This window comes from Pithys albifrons, chromosome 18 (genome assembly GCF_047495875.1).
Source record: "Pithys albifrons albifrons isolate INPA30051 chromosome 18, PitAlb_v1, whole genome shotgun sequence".
In the NCBI taxonomy this organism is placed as follows: Eukaryota; Metazoa; Chordata; class Aves; order Passeriformes; family Thamnophilidae; genus Pithys; species Pithys albifrons.
Window position 1 is genome coordinate 12,032,596 of NC_092475.1, and position 16,460 is coordinate 12,049,055.

The 16,460-nt window shown below is 44.4% G+C and overlaps 1 protein-coding gene across 10 annotated transcripts in view; it reads right to left on the reverse strand.

Annotated features, from left to right (window-relative positions):
• Positions 1-16,460, reverse strand: part of PTPRT (protein tyrosine phosphatase receptor type T) — a 503,103-nt gene that overhangs the window by 309,786 nt on the left and 176,857 nt on the right. For all 10 annotated transcript variants that reach the window (XR_011699370.1, XR_011699371.1, XM_071573285.1 and 7 more), the window contains exons 3-6: positions 14,932-15,203; positions 8,341-8,422; positions 3,212-3,327; positions 1,091-1,265 (exon numbers count right to left, since the gene is read on the reverse strand). Coding sequence is in view for 8 of the 10 variants with exons in the window: in XM_071573285.1 (XP_071429386.1) it covers positions 1,091-1,265; positions 3,212-3,327; positions 8,341-8,422; positions 14,932-15,203 (645 nt within the window). In the remaining 2 variants the exon portion in view is untranslated. The remainder of the gene's footprint in view (positions 1-1,090; positions 1,266-3,211; positions 3,328-8,340; positions 8,423-14,931; positions 15,204-16,460) is intronic.

Genomic DNA, 16,460 nt, shown 5'->3' on the forward strand with positions numbered 1-16,460 from the left:
TGTGATGGTTGTTCTGGAAGGTTGCCTTCCCTCTCTTTAGCTATCCTAGCTATGCTGCTCCTGGCAACTCAATTCCATTTCAGTCAGGAATTAATTCCTCCAGATTTGAGCAAGATACAACATCACCAAGTGGGAATTAACAGGACTTGGCACCCAACAGGAGCATTGTCTTCCTGATCTGTGGAGTCTGTACATCTGCACCACACAACACCCCCAGGCATTATAAAGGCATCAGCACACTGAGCACCAAATGACACACTCAGCTGGCACAAAGCACCACAGTGGACAACTTGATCTCATTCCCACAGCTGCCCTCCCTTTGCAGAGAAAGTGAAACACCTGGGTCAATAAAATGATACCATATTTCAAATTCCTCCCACCTCACATCAGCCCCACCCCAAACACAGAATCTCTCAGGAGTGGCTTGGGCAGCTGATCTCACCACCCAAGAGTCAGTGATGCAGAATCCCCCTCCTGCAGCTCAGGGTGAGTTTAAAAAATAACTAAACAAAAAAGCAGCACAACGAATAGCACTTTGCCACAGGCCTCAGGAAGGTGAGATTAAGACACACCTCGCATCTCTCAGGACCAAGGTCAACTCCTGAATCATAGTAATTAACAGGGCTTAAATCCAAGCATCCCTTAAGAACCACAGATGCTTTTACTCTGTATTCCAGGACTTCAGCAGAATCGATCCCAGCATTTACTCCCAGCAGTCCCAAGCAATCTCTCCATCACAATATTTATGTGCAATGCTCCATCACAAGGTTATTTATGCCTGATAAAATACTGTAAAGTAAAGCTGTCTGCCAGTCAAAAATACTGTAAAGTAAAGCTGACTGCCAGCCAAACTGCTTAGCTGAGTACAGTAAAAGTCTCTACAGCCCCCACACTCCACTACAAAAGCTCACGAGGAGGGAGGTGTCCAAAGTTTACACTCAAATATTTAAGTCACCGATTTAAATTCATGCCACTGTCGCCCTTTTTTCCTTATTTTAACATGAATGAAAGAAGAAGGTCCATCAGGATGTCAAGTTTGATACATGGCTGTCACCTGGGAGGGCAGAGGAGCCGCTCTGGTGCCACCCACCTTTGACGATGAGCTCTGCATAGTTGGAGACGCCCGAGCCGCCGTCGGAGCGGATGACACAGCGGTACTTGCTGACGCTGCGCTGGGACGTGTCGGCCACGCTCACCGTGGCTGAGAAACGCCGGTGGTTCACCACCCGAGTCACCATCAGGGCCGTGTCCCTTCCATTCCACTGCTGCAAGGGCAGAGAAGAGCAGGGCAGGTTAGGAAGGCACACAAATCAGGCATTGATGCATCCCTGTTTAATTTGGTACTTGCGATGCTTAACGTGGTCCAGACCTTCGTGCCCGCACTGATGGGAGACAGGCACAGCTTTGCAGGAGAAGACTGACAGCAACTCCCAATGTGAATATTCTTGCACATATATGAGGGTGGGCAGGCCCTGGCACAGGTTGCCCAGAGAAGCTGTGGCTGCCCCATCCCTGGAAGTGTCCAAGACCAGGTTGGACAGGGCTTGGAGTAACCTGGGCTGGTGGAAGGTGTCCCTGCCCATGGCAGGGGGTGGAACAAGATGATCTCTAAAGCTCTTTCCAATGCCATTCTATGATATATTTAAGTTTTCACTTCTATTTAATTTTTGAAACATATTTGGACATTTGATGGGTTCCAGGGATATGAAGATAGTGAAGGGTCTAGAGAGGACACCACATGGTCACTTGGTTTGTTCAGCCTGAAGGAGACTGAGGTCGGACCTCATGGAGATCTGCAGCATCTCCCAAGGGGCAACTCCAATCTCTGCCCTCTGTGACCAGTGAAGGACCCAGGGAACAGCTGGAGCTGTGCCAGGGCAGGGTTAGGTTGGATCTCAGGAAAAGGTTCTTCCCCCAGAGGGTGGTGGGCACTGACCAGGCTCCCCAGGGCAGTGGGCACAGCCCCAAGGCTGCCAATGCTCCAGGAGTGTTTGGATGATCCTCTGAGGGACAGGGTGGCATTGTTGGGGTGTCTGTGCAGGGCCAGAATCTGGACTGATGATCCTTGGGGGTCCCTTCCAGCTCAGTATATTCTGTGACTCTCTGATTAATTACTCCCAAAGCTGGAGAGTGGCAGCTCTGACTGTGCAATTCCACACAGTGAAATGATATGAAAACACAACTGAAGGCTTTGTGTACACCTGGAAACACACCACAAATTAACAGATTCTATAAACTTGGCACTTTCAGATGTAAAACTTTGATTCTGGACCAATTTAAATAAACTGGCTGGATGAGCAGACATCCTTGGATCTCCAACATTCCTCAATAAACCCCTCTACCAATGCCAGACTATATTTTTCCAACTGGAAAAGGGACAAATGAAGAATTAGCTAGAAATATTTCACCGTATCAATCAACTTGCTCACTGGTCTAGTTTTTGGGAATTTCAAAAGAAAGCACACTGTTGTTGTGCTGGTTTCCAGTAATGGGGTTGTGGGGGTGTTTCCAAGGTTATTTCATTAAATGTTTCAGTTTCACAAAATGTAAACCAGGTTTCCATTAACAAACAATAATGATTCCCTTCCAAACTCCGCTTCTGGCAGGGAAAGCTTCATACTGTCCAGGTCAGAAGTGTTTTTATACACATTTAATCATAACTGAGGAAAGACTTCACTGACAAAACTCCAAAAAAGATAAAGAATAAGCAAAAATGTGGCTCCATGGATGACTGAATTGCACAAGAGATAAAGAAATTTCAGCTAAAGATGTACTTTTTAGGAGAACACCTGTGATGAGAGCACAGTTACTGACTGTAAAAGCATCTTTACATGATGCTGACCACATTTCTCACCAACTTAAGCCTTTTTTCCAGTACTAATTTCAATTTTTGTGATTAGGTAAATAGATTCCTCTATTTAAACTAAATTTGAAAATGTGCTGCTCTATGACTGAGTGTTTCCAGGTACACAGAAACCTGTTTGAAACCAGACTTTTGCTGTCAGTGGCCATTTGTTCTGTTTTCTCTATCATGATTCTGTACTTTGTCACCTTCAACTCTCCCCAGAAATGATTTAAGACAGTTCTCAAAGGGTCTTGATGAAAAGGTTTGGCCCCACCACCCAGTCTTCCTCTGCTTATTTTACTTGCAAAATCAACCAAACCCAAACCAAACCACACCACAAAAGGCACCAAAAGGGCATTACTGTACCTGGAGCCAGAGCTTGTCGTGCTGGGACCACTTGCCCCCAGCGATGCACTGGAACGTCGCGTTCTGCCCCACGTTCACCTCCACGTTCTGCAGCCGCAGGAAATGAGGGGCTTTTCCTGACAAGAATCACAGAATCATAGAATCAGTTGGGTCAGAAGAGTCCTCTGAGATCATCAAATCCAACCCTTCACCCAGCCCCACTGTGATCACCAGATCATGGCACTCAGCGCCACGTCCAGTCTCATCTTAAAAACCTCCAGGGATGGGGAATCCACCCCCTCTCTGGGCAGCCCATTCCAATGCCTGACCACTCTCTCTGCAAAGAAGTTTTTTCTGATCTCCAACTTCAATTTCCCCTGGCAGAGCTTGAGCCCATCGTGCCCCCTTGTCCTATTGCTGAGTGCCTGGGAGAAGAGACCAACCCCCACCTGGCCAGAACTTCCCTTCAGGCAGTTCCAGACAGTGCTGAGGTCACCTCTGAGCCTCCTCTTCTCCAGGCTGAACACCCCCAGCTCCCTCAGCCTCTCCCCACAGCACTTGTGCTCCAGTCCCTTCTCCAGCCTCGTTGCTCTTCTCTGGCCCCGCTCCAGCCCCTCAATCTCTTGCCTCAACTGAGGGGCCCAGAACTGAACACAACACTCAAGGTGTGGCCTCCCCAAGGCAGAGTCCAGGGGAAGGGTCACTGCCCTGGGCCTGCTGGCCACGCTCGTTTGGATCCAGGCAAGAGAGGCAAAGCTTTGCAAGGGCAGAGCGAGGCAGGCACTGCCTGTGCTCCACCAGCCCAGATGGGAACATTCAGCAAAGCATTAGGGCTGTCCTTGACAAGGTGTTTCTGCCAAATAAATCTGTCCTTCAGTGTTTAACTGTTCCCTGCAGAGAGAGGTGGGTGATGGATCTCAGAGAGGATGGCCTGAGGGAGCTTAGAGAGCCCTGGCACATCTAAAGGCACAGATTTGGATCAAATCACAAGTTCATGGTCATTGGCACAATTTCTTATTGCATGCTATAAAGAGTGATTGAGTCATTTCTTTTCTTCAAAAAACGGTGTTTCTATAAAGGTCAAAAAAAAATCAAATGCTTCTGTGCTTGTCAAGCATGACTGACCCAGACCACATTTTCACAGGGGTCTTTCATCCTTTTTATTTTATTGACTATCAAATACGTCCTAGACCTTTAGAATAATGCATCATTAATATCAGATCAGCTATTAAATGAAATATTCATAAAACTGACAGCATTGCATCACTGGGGGAGTTTCAGATCACTGGTATCAGTGTTTTGTTGATACAAAACTCAGGATTAGATCAAAATTAAACCAGTGATGTTAAAATGCAAGCAGTCAATTTGTTCACAAAGGAACTAGATCAGAGGATTACCTTTTTGACTAAACACCAGACTCAGTTACATCTCTAATTTAAATCACAAAAACACAAACAGGATTACAGGAGTGCATCTGACACCTTTAAGTGAGCTGAGTTCTTGCCAGGCTCCAGGAGAAGGTTTGTGCACCATTTGAAAACTGTGAGCAGGACACACTGAATAACCTTCCAAGCCTATAAAGGTCAGACAGTTTCAACTTTATCATTACACTTCTTAGTATGATTAGACACTGATGAAAAACATCATTTCAGAGGATATTCCAAGCTGTCTTCTTCTGTTGGAATCAAACAGCCTCAGAAGGATGTGGCCATCTGGGGCTGGGCATGAGGCCTGACATGCAGCATTTGGGTTCTACAGACACATGAACACAGAGCACATGCCTGCACATCATGTCAGATATTTTGATTTGCTTCTGTGACCCACTCACCACACAGTTTGTTGACAGCTCCTGAGGGACAGTAACTCTGTACCATCCTGCTTTCTGGGCATCAGGAATTTGCATCAAGGTTTGCTGGAAAAACGACCTCAAGGTGACAGTCAGAATGTTCTACGTTGTATTTTAGGGCTAATTCTAGTAATTTCTGCCTGCAGTCTCCAGTGGGCACATCTAAAGCAGCTCCAAATACAAGGGGGCAGTCACACCAATCCCAAATCCTGGTTCTCAGGTGTGTCCAGCTCAGGAGCTGCCAGTCCTGGCAAGGCTCATGCACAGAGTCAATGAGCTTTAGCATAACTAAAATGGATATTCCAGTGTATCCCTTCACAGGAAAAAAAGGGGAAAAAAGGACAATAGCAGCAAGACATTTCTTTTTCTCCATTACTGTGTCATTAGGGGCATTTCCCTGCTTTTGCTGACTCCTTGGTTTGTCTCTTTATTGCCATCTGTGAAGGTAAAGCAGAAATGAAGCCCAATGGTTTCAGTAACCTCCAGGTCATCAGGAGCTTTGTGGCCCCTGTGTTCTGATTATAACAACTGTAAAACAAGCCTGTGCAAGGCTCTGGGGCACGTGGGTGACATTTACCCTGGGGACTGTCACTGCTGAGCAGCTAAGGCAACCCTGGGAATGCAACAGGGGAAGCACTTCCAGGCACTGCAGAGATCCTGCAGCTGGGAATGAGCTCTGTGTGCTGCAGGTTGCAAAGGGAATCAAAAGGGAAAACAACCCTGTTTGAATCACTGTGGTGTGGCCTTAATTTTGAAGAAGAACCAGCATATACTTGGAGAAATGGATTCAAAATCAGTTCACTCAGTTAAGGAAGGGTGAATCACAGCATCCTGCCTAACTCTTTCAAATCCCTTTAAATCCTTGCTGAGGCTTTGCCCTGAGGTTTGGTCAGTGGCCTCTTGCCCAGGACAGGGAGCAGCCACCACCCGACGTGCTGTGAAGGCACACAGACCATGTGGGCATTTGTCTGGATGCTGCCAGTTTTCAGCAACATCTGCTTCCTCCAGACTGTGAGTATTTCTTAATGAAGTAAAGGCACCCAAAGGCCTGAGCAAGGAGCACATGGTAAACACAAATATCATTTCCTTAAACAGCCATTAGCCAGACTGCAGTTATCAGAAATGTCCTGTTAAACCTGAGCAGAACCATGTCTGTCACATGGAGTGGCAGCTGTTCTTTGACATTCTCCTTGTCAGAAATGTTGATGTCATTCCATCAATATGATCCATGACTTTTTTCCTGAGCAGCTGCTGCTGACTGACTGAAACCATGAGCCAGTGAGAGGGGCTGCTAAAAAAAACTCTTTAGACAAAACAGTGCATTGCATGTATAGGATAGACAAAGACCTCAAGCCACACTGGAGGTGCATAAAAAACCAAACAAGTTCAGATTGAGAGACAGAGGTTCAAGGTTTCTTTAAATATAACAAAAACCTAAATAAATTGAAGCTTATTGGTGCAGCTGCAATAGAAGGAACACAGCACTAAGATTTATGAACAGCATAATGAACCTGCATTAGTTTCTACTCCTGTGCAAGTGCACTGTCTGCATAAGATTTATTTGAATATCTTTAGAGGGGGTCCTGAGCAGGTTTAATATTTGTTGAGACTGACTTTCAGGATATGCCCTTTGCCAAGGAAACATTGAAAAAATTTGGTGGTTCTTCTCTTAAATTAACCCCATAGCAGATTAGGAGAACCATTTTGGATTATTTTCTGCATCAATATGACTCAAAACAATAAACCCATCAGGTTTGTGTGCCCATAACAAGACAGGGAGCATTCCAAAAAGTCCTGGCTCTGGCTGTAGACTGAGACACCTTTGCACAACTAGCAAAGCTGGGTAATTCTGCAAGGCTGACTGTCTTCAGGGGGCTTGGAGGTCAGACATAGTGATCAGTAGAGACCTTCTCACAAAAAGTTATTGCTACTCATTCTGCATCCCTCAGTTTTCTATCCAAATATGGTGCTTCTTTTAAAAATAAAATTCTGTATCCTGTTAAAACCCAATGGTTAAAAGTCTTTCCAACCAGGTAGATACAGATCCAAAGAAAATGTGGTTTAGGTTGGTGATTACAAGAAAAGGAGTAATTCAATCACATTTCAGCCATTGCACCATCAGCTCCTCAGAGGAGTCAGAAAAGACTAAACCAAAGAAGTCTGTTGTTTCTCAGTATGGAAACTCTCAACAGAAACCTGCTTTGATATGTCTGAATGTACATGACATGCACAGAACAAGGATCAAAAATTCTGTTCTCAAATGCTCCCTTCCCAATAATGTCTGATATGTGTGATGGCCAAAAGACACAAAATCCCCCCCCAGTAACCCATGATTATCCTCCCAGACTTTCTGCTCTGCATTATCCACATCCAGTGGCTGATCAATTAAACCATTGCAAACAATAAACCCATCAGGTTTGTGTGTCCATAACAAGACAGGGAGCATTCCAAAAGTCCTGGCTCTGGCTGTAGACTGAGACACCTTTGCACAACTAGCAAAGCTGGGTAATTCTGCAAGGCTGACTGTCTTTAGGGGGCTTGGAGGTCAGACATAGTGATCAGTAGAGACCTCAAAAAAGTAATTGCTACTCATTCTGCATCCCTCAGCTTTCTATTAAAATATGGTGCTTCTTTTAAAAATTAAATTCTGTATCCTGTTAAAATACAATGGTTAAAAGTCCCTCCAATCAGGTAGATACAGATCCAAAGAAAGTGTGATTTAGGTTGGTGATTATAAGAAAGGAGTAATTAAATCACATTTCAGCCATTGCACCATCAGCTCCTCAGAGGAGTCAGAAAAGACTAAACCAAAAAAATCTGTTGTTTCTCAGTATGAAAACTCTCAGCAGAAACCTGCTTTGATATGTCTGAATGTACATGACATGCACAGAACAAGGATCAAAAATTCTGTTCTCAAATGCTCCCTTCCCAATGTCTGATATGTGTGATGGTCAAAAGACACAAAATCCCCCCCAGTAACCCATGATTATCCTCCCAGACTTTCTGCTCTGCATTATCCACATCCAGTGGCTGATCAATTAAACCATTGCAAACAATAAACCCATCAGGTCTGTGTGTCCATAACAAGAGAGGGAACATTCCAAAAAGTCCTGGCTCTGGCTGTAGACTGAGACACCTTTGCACAACTAGCAAAGCTGGGTAATTCTGCAAGGCTGACTGTCTTTAGGGGGCTTGGAGGGATACAAGACATTTTAGTGCTGACCCCAGTGGGCAAATGAGCCCTTCAGACTGCAAACCCTGGCACAGAACCCGTGAACACAGCGAGAAAAGGAGGAGTGCTCACTGCAGGGGTGGGCGAGGACTCTGACTTCATCCACCGCGATGTACCCAGGGTGTCCTTTCAGAGAGACTGACTCAAATATCACCTGAAATACACAAGAGAGGGGAAAAAAACCACTTAAAAAGCACACCTACATTAGTCACTTCACCATATTCTGCTCTTATTCCAATGTCTGAGTCATTCAAGGTGTTTTATATTGCTAATAAGGAGGGGACAGTAGGACAATTCAGAATGTCCATACTCACCAAACCTGTCTGGGATGGAAAACAAAAGGTCAGAGCAACAGTCATTAGGATTAGACATAACTCTGATGAGGAAAAGCAAAAGTACCCTGTGTATACACCTCCCACTCCTATATCCACTTTAAACACCAGTCCAAGAACATAATCATTTGTCATTTTGTTCTCAGTATGTCTGAAAAACTGGAAAAAGCTGTGTATGAGAGAGAATTCTCTCACTGAATCAATCACCATGCCTGGATTCCTCTGGAGAAAACCCTGAGTGGCCCTGGCAGTACTAGAAAGCAAATTATGAGCCAAGGACAGCATTGGATTCCAGTTACTGGACTAAGATTCTCCCAGATTCAATAAAGTTGCTTCTGCCCTTCCCTGGATTGAACCAACATGAGCTGAGGATGAATAGTCTCAAAAGCCACATGCAGAATTTCTGCATTAATGGGACACTAACTGGCATTTTCTTTACTATTTATATATCTGGAAAATGAAAGGATTGCACTAATTTGGGTCTGAAAAAGCAGCTGTTCAATCACAGGTGAACAAAAGTATCATTCCTTGCTATGGGTTTGTGATTTTTACCTGGAAAGTTGCCCTGTTACTAAAATAAACAGGCCATCAAAAATTCAGGAATGCAGGGAAAAAAACAAACTAAAAAAATTGATAAAGAGATCATTAAAACTAATTTAATTGCAGGGGAAGGTGCTGATCTCGCCCTGGTGATCAGTGACAGGACACAGGGAAATGGAGCAAAGCTGAGCCAGGGCAAGGTCAGGCTGAACATCAGGGAAAGGTCCTGCTCTGGGAGGGAGCTCTGCCCCTGGAACAGCTCCCCAGGGAGGTGGTCACAGCACCAAGCCTGGCAGAGCTCATGGAGCAGCCCAAGGACACTCTCAGTCATGTGGTGGATTTTTTGGTAGTCCTGTGAGGAGCAGGAGTTGGACTCAATGATCCTGAGGGGTCCCTTTCAACTTGAGTCATGCTCAAATTCCTCTGCAAGGAATGGGAAGCTTAGAAATGTTAAACTGCAAGAGAAAAAGAAAAATGTAGACTGATTATTTAACATCTTGGGGACAATACCTCTCTAATTAGTGATTCTCTTCCCCAAGGAATGAAGTGCTCTCCTTTACTGTGTTAAAAAACTGAATGGGTGGAGATGGAATGCACTCTTTCCTCTGCATTTGAAAGGGATATTCCCAGTTTCATTCCATCTCAGTAATGTTCACACTGGACTGAACTGCTCATTTTTGCAGTATAAGGGCAGAGTTAATTAACACATTCAGCTGGCACAGCTCTTGCCATCAGAGCAGCTTCCCAGGGCAGGTCCTTGTTCCAGAGGAGAAAGTATCTCAGTCATGTGCAACTTCCAAAATTCACTACTAGAACACAAAGGGAACTATTTAAAACCACTTTTCAACAGTTATTTTCATTCTAAATAAAAGCTGTCACTGTTCAGCTTCTTCTTCATCTCCCTAATCTGATTTAATACAGTAGAGGTTCAACTCTCCAAATGTTGCTCAGTGCAAGTCCTGGCTATGAACACAGACCAGCAAGTCCTTCCTTAGCACAAAATTGCTGTTCAGAATTTCCAGAGCATGGTTCCTACTCATGTTTCCATGACTAAGATCTACTCCCCTGATTCCAAATACAGCCAGACCTGAGACCTCCTGAAATACATTCGTGAGATAAAAAAAGACAGGATAAAAACAGGGAGAACACAAAAATGAACTGGCAAAAAGACACAAACCAAAAAAAAAAGCTCAAATCTCAACAATGTGTAGAAATGAAGTTTTACTCCAGAGGAGACTGGGCAACAAAACTGAGCAAAAAAACCCAAGGGGCACTAGGAAGATGCAAGTCTCTGGAAGGCAGAATAATCCATCAAGTGTTTTGTGTTATCAAGGTCCTTGATAGGCTTCACATGTAGAGTATAAAATAGGAGTCCTTAGCATGGAAATCATAATTACTCTAGAAATTCAATGTCATTCCTGATAAAAATTACACTTACTGGGAAGGTCATGCAAGGCACTACTGCAGCTCCCTTCAGGCTTGAATTTAAGTGCAACATTAGAGCTAAAAATCTTATTTTACTTTTGCATTTGTGAGAAGCCAAAAGCCACAGTAAATGAATTCACAATTTCCTGCAAGCCAAGAACTTGGAAAGAAAACTTCTCCAAGGCATTGGCATCAGCTATTGGTGTGTGGCAAAGGCAGGCACTGATAAATAGAGAATTATCCTTGGTTAATTCCCAGCATGATCAGGGGGTTTAATACAGCACAATGTAACTGAATCCAGTAACAACAGACTCGGCCTCTGAAAAATCCATGTGCACTGGGGCAAAATCCACTGAGGAGAGGATTGCTCTCAATTCCAGCAGTATTTTTGCAGTATTTTATTCTCTGCTGTGTGTTACACTCAGGCATTCTTGTTATTTCCCAGTCCAACCTTCCACACTCTGGTCCTTTTTCTGATTTGCAGCATCTCTGTCAAAGAGAGAAGCATGGAAACAGCCAGGCTTCCCTGAAAACAGGGAACTGAGAGCCAGCATGAGGAAAAGGCAGGAAAAAATGCTTATGGGGCCCATTTCTGCAAATTTCACACTAATTGTTGTTCATGTCCTTTTAAATTCAGTTTGAAATTCAACATAATATTGAGACACAGATGACTAACAATGCTTTGCATGTAAGCAACTTCTCAGGAATTAATATAGACAGTAAAATACACAACTTTGCTCTTAAAAAGCAATTCTTAAATGCTCCTGAGAACTGCAAACACGAAGCCATTTCATGTTTGCTCACCAATAACCAGCCCCACGTTCCCGTGCTGTGATTTACCAGCCATGTCTGTGTTAGCAGCTCATCTGGTGTGGTACAACAGTTCTCTCCAGGCTGGATCAATAACATCCCTTGCTATACATCAAAGAAACACCTCCCTGGCAGACTCTAGTGCTGCCCTTGGTGCATTCTGGGCCCAAGTTCATCCTCATGGTGAGCAGTAATTCAAGATTACACGCATCACCTTTCTCCAGGAACTATTAAAGGCTTTTTCTCGCTCCACTAAAAGCATTTGCAGGCTGCGACTCCAAGGAGGAGCAACTCCAGGGCAGACATGATAAATCTCCACCAGTCCCACATTTCTGTCTCAGACAAGTTCTTCTCCAACCACATGACTCGTGGGACCCTTGCACAGAACTGTCAGACCTAAAATGTGACCTCTGGCAACTGGCTTGGACACCAGTTCTCCACCAGTCACGTCTCCAGACTCAAAGAACCTGTCACAGCCTCAGATCCAGGGCAGAAACCATCAGATTTTGTTGCCTCACTGAATTTTTGATGCCCATCACAATTCAGGATGGTGTGGTTTGTGTGCATTAAGAGTATAATCCACATTTGGCCTAATGCAGATTTCAATATTAAAGAGAAGTGCTGGTTGCTCCCATGTTACCCAATGCTTTTAAAAGACAGAACATGCTCTCAGGCCTCCTGTGTACAAACAGTTCTCCAGGACTGTAACTTTGATTTGAAGCTGACGGATAAATGACAAATGTGAGGGTGGGCAGGCCCTGGCACAGGGTGCCCAGAGAAGCTGTGACTTCCCCATCCCTGAATTGTCCAAGGCCAGGTTGGAAAGGGCTTGGAGGAACCTGGGCTATGGAAAGTGTCCCTGCCCATGGCAGGGGGTGGAACTGGATGAGCTTTAAGGCTCCCTCTAACCCAAACCATCCTAGGATTTTATTAAATAACACTCTAGTGGCACATCCTGGATCCCAAGTATGAAATGAGACACTCCTCAGGCAGCAACACACCCAAGCTTTTGTTGTCCTGCCACCTCTGGACTCCTTTACAAGTGTTACTTCAAGCTGCCAAATACTAATAATTTTTCTTCTATATTTTTCCAACTTAAAGTTCTCTTTTTTTTTCTTTTAAACTTTGATTAAATCCAGAAACTCACAGACCATAAACAAGATGGTTCATAAAATCAGGGACTGAAGACAGGCAGGTTTACTAGACCTTAATAATAGTGGGCCAGATCTCAAATTTTAAAAGCCAGAAATAAGAAAACAAGTATGAACAGAAGGAAACCTCCCTGTTGTTTGTTAAAAAGCAAAAAAGAAGCCCCTTGCACTTCCTAGGAAGGAATTCCTGGGCACTTAGTGCTGCTTCCAAACTGTTCATTTTTGTGCTGCAGCAGCAAATCCTCGTTTGATTTGAAAGATTTATTGCCCAGGAAAAGCAAACTTGACCTGCCAAAGGACTTGTAAAAGACCTAAGTGAGGCTCAGGAGCCTCCAATTGATGTGTCTGAGAGCAGGGGCCCTCTCAGTGCGGGATCAGAGTGGCTTTGGCAGGTTTTCCAAGCGCTGGTGGTGTGGGTGAAGGGTCAGTTCTGTTCTCTCTGTGCAGCACCTCCAGGAAGCCAATTTGGGATCATGACCAGGCTCCATCCCCACAGAGGGGCAGAAGCACTTCAGGGAGCCTTCAGGGCAGGCACAGGTTGGGCACTGCCCCTGAATCCCCACCTGGCACACATTTGCATCTCTTTATCCCTCCCTCTCCTGGATTCTGCCCATACCCACAACTCTTTCAGAGGCACAACATTCTGCTTCAGCTCAGACTTTACAGACCTCCTACCCAGTTATTAGAAGCAAAAAGAAAGAGGCTTTTCTACCTGCTGTTTTCTGTCCACAGACTATTTGCTGCCTTTTCATAGTTTATTCTCTCGTAATTTCTACCTCATTCATCTCTTTTAGTAGCATCATATGTACATCAAATTTCCTGCAAGGTTTAGGATACAATCAATTATCTTCCAGGATTTTGTTTTGGTGTGTCTTGAACATAAAACTAGACAAAAATACTCCTTTAACACTTAACAAGATGTATGTGAGTCCATTGTGTGCAAATTTATCTAATTAAAAGTAAAGCAATGGCTGCAAAGTTGCCACATAAAGTTTGAAGTGGGCAACTAACAAGCAGCTATAAAATTAATATAACAGAAAAACAACTTATTCATTGCATTCCTCTACTTCATGCTTGTTTTAAAATTAATTTTTTAACACAATAAATAAAACTATGCTACAAGCAGTGCTAAAAAGAGGAGGAAATGGGGATCTGTTGAAGAATATACTCATGTTGATAGCACGGTACGAGACTTTATTAGTAGTTTATGTGTGTTACCCCCTCATATGGACACAGGAGAAGTCCAGATGCAAAGCTGAGTCAACAAATGGAACCAACCAAGGGTCAAAAATAGCTCAGGCAAATTTATGCAGAGTACAGTCAGACATGTGGAACATCAGTTGCATTTAGAGTTTCACAGTGCCATGGGAAGTGCCAATACAAGCTGGTTTATGTGCCCCTTCTGTCACAAACAAGGGGGTCTTTCACTTGCCAGTAATTTGACACCCATCCCTCCCTCTGGGACCTGACAACAACTCAAGAAAAAGGGGTGAAGTGGGAAGAGGTACATCAAGATGAAACCACCACACGTGAATTTATCAACATAGAAAGAAGCCAGGGAGGCAGCAATTTACAAAACACCTCTTTGCTAACAGCAGATGCTCAAAGGGAAGTGAGAGAGAAAAATCCCCTGAAAGAGAAAAGGGACCAAAATCCTTGTTTTGTGAAATTTCTAATTCTGCTTTGCAAAATGGGGGGGTGTTTTGCATAGCAAGACCATTTAAACACAGCATGAAGTGCTGGAGTCTCTTTGTTCTGGTCTGCACTGTCTGGCAATTATAGAGACCAGTGTACCATGGATTAGAAGTCATAAATTCAGGTAAGCCAGACACTTCAACAGGATGAAATGGGAAAGCTCCAAGATTCTGGAGAGTTAAAGCCAAGATTTTACAAGTTTGACAGGTCATGTCATTGAACAAAGAAAAGGCAGAAGTCCAACAGTGATGAAGACACTTCAAGACCACCTGAGGGAAGTCAGGAGACCACCACCCAAACTGCAAGCCAAAAGGAAAGGTCTACCCAAGATTTCACCCAGTCATTAGTATGGAAATTAGAAGGTGTTAATTATGATATATCAACCCTGAGATTAGCTCAGTTGGTTAAAACTTGGTTGTAATAATGCCAAGGTCATGGGTTCAATCCCCTGTGTGGGCCATTGACTTGAGAGTTGGACTCGATGATCGTTGTGGGTCCCTTCCAACTCAGAACAGTCTGGGATTCTGTGATTCTATGAACTAAGACTGTATAAATTGCTTGTTTTACACAAACAAGTTAGTTTTTGCCTAGTCTGAACTGGCTGTGCCTCCAACATTGTCAATAAATCCCTTTGCTGATAAAAAGATAAAAAGCTTCTCAGCAGTTATTTATTTCAAGGCATTTTCCACTATCATCCCCCAAACTCCTACCTGATAGAAATGTGGCCAGAAGGTGCTGATGGCGAGCTCTGCCTTCACCCAGCCCTCAGTCACCACCCCCGAGACGTTCCAGATGGGGTTGCCCTGGGGGCCCCCGTTGACCTTCACGTAGACGTTCAGGGAGCCGGGGCTGGAGCGGTCCCGGCTCGACAGGTAGTAGTGGAAGTCGATGCAGTGAGTGTCGTTCTCCTTCAGGGTGGGCAGCAGCAGGTGAGCTTTCTGCCCAGAGGCTCGCCCAGAGCTGTTCACCATCATGAAGGAGCCTGCAGGGGAGAGCACAAAGAGAAGGAAAAGTGGGTTTTCAGAGAATCACAGAATGAACTGGGTTGGGAGAGACCTCCGAGATCATCAAGTCCAACCCTTGATCCACTGTGGTTACCAGATCATGGCACTCAGTGCCATGTCCAGCTTCATCTTAAAAACCTCCAGGGATGGGGAATCCACCCCCTCTCTGGGCAGCCCATTCCAATGCCTGAGCACTCTCTCTGCAAAGAATTTCTAATATCCAAAGAGGGTGAGGCTTTGAGATGCACTTCACAAATAGACGAGCTGGCACAGATTACAAACCCCATAAAGAGTTTTAAACTCAATATGCAGAATTACCATTCCCCCTGCCCCCCCGAATGACAAACCCCCATTTTGTGGCTTTTTCAGTATAAACAGCTCCGTTTGAAAAGTCAGCAATTCCCTCACAAGACACAGCATTTGTCTGGAGAGCTCCAACCAGCTCTTTGAGGCTTGTTGTTAGGTAACAGAATGAAAGGATACTAAAATTGCAGGGTGTGTAAACCAGTGGGTTCAGGGCCAGCTAGAACCACTTTAATTAGGTAGCTTAGAAATCAAAATAAAAATACTGGTTTGCTTGATAAACCAGTCACTCTAAACAAAAGCACTTTCCCACTTCAAGCAGCAACCAAGTTCTCCTCCTGCACAAAAGGCACATTCAATACAAGGGAACAAGTGACAGGATGAGAGGAAAGAGCCTCAAGTTGCACCAGGGGAGCTTTAGATTGGACATTAGGAAAACATTGTTTCATGGAAAGGGTTGTAAGGCACTAGAATGGAGTGTGGAGTCACCACTCCTGGAACTGCTCAAAAAACCTGTGGATGTGGCAGTTGGGGACGTGGTTTGGTGGCAAACACGATGCTGACAGTGGACTTGATCTTTAAAGGTCTTTTTCAGCCTTAGCAATTTGATGATTCAATACAAAAACTACAACAACAGATGAAATTCTCAGCTTACATTTGCCCACATGCCCCTGCCCACTTCATGCCAATGTACCTGTGACCCCTGGCACTTGAAAACCTTAAAGGTTGTGTTCAGAAACCTCCAATTTTCAGAGCCCAAACTCACGAGGCTCATTGGCAGAACAGCAACACCTTGACTAGCAATAATGCAACAGGCCAATTATTCCTGTAGGAGGGAAGGCAGGCTGAACTTAGGGAGGGAAATACATACTGAGGAAATTTATGAGTTTGTTAACCTGGAATTTTGCATCATATCAACCACAGCACTTGAT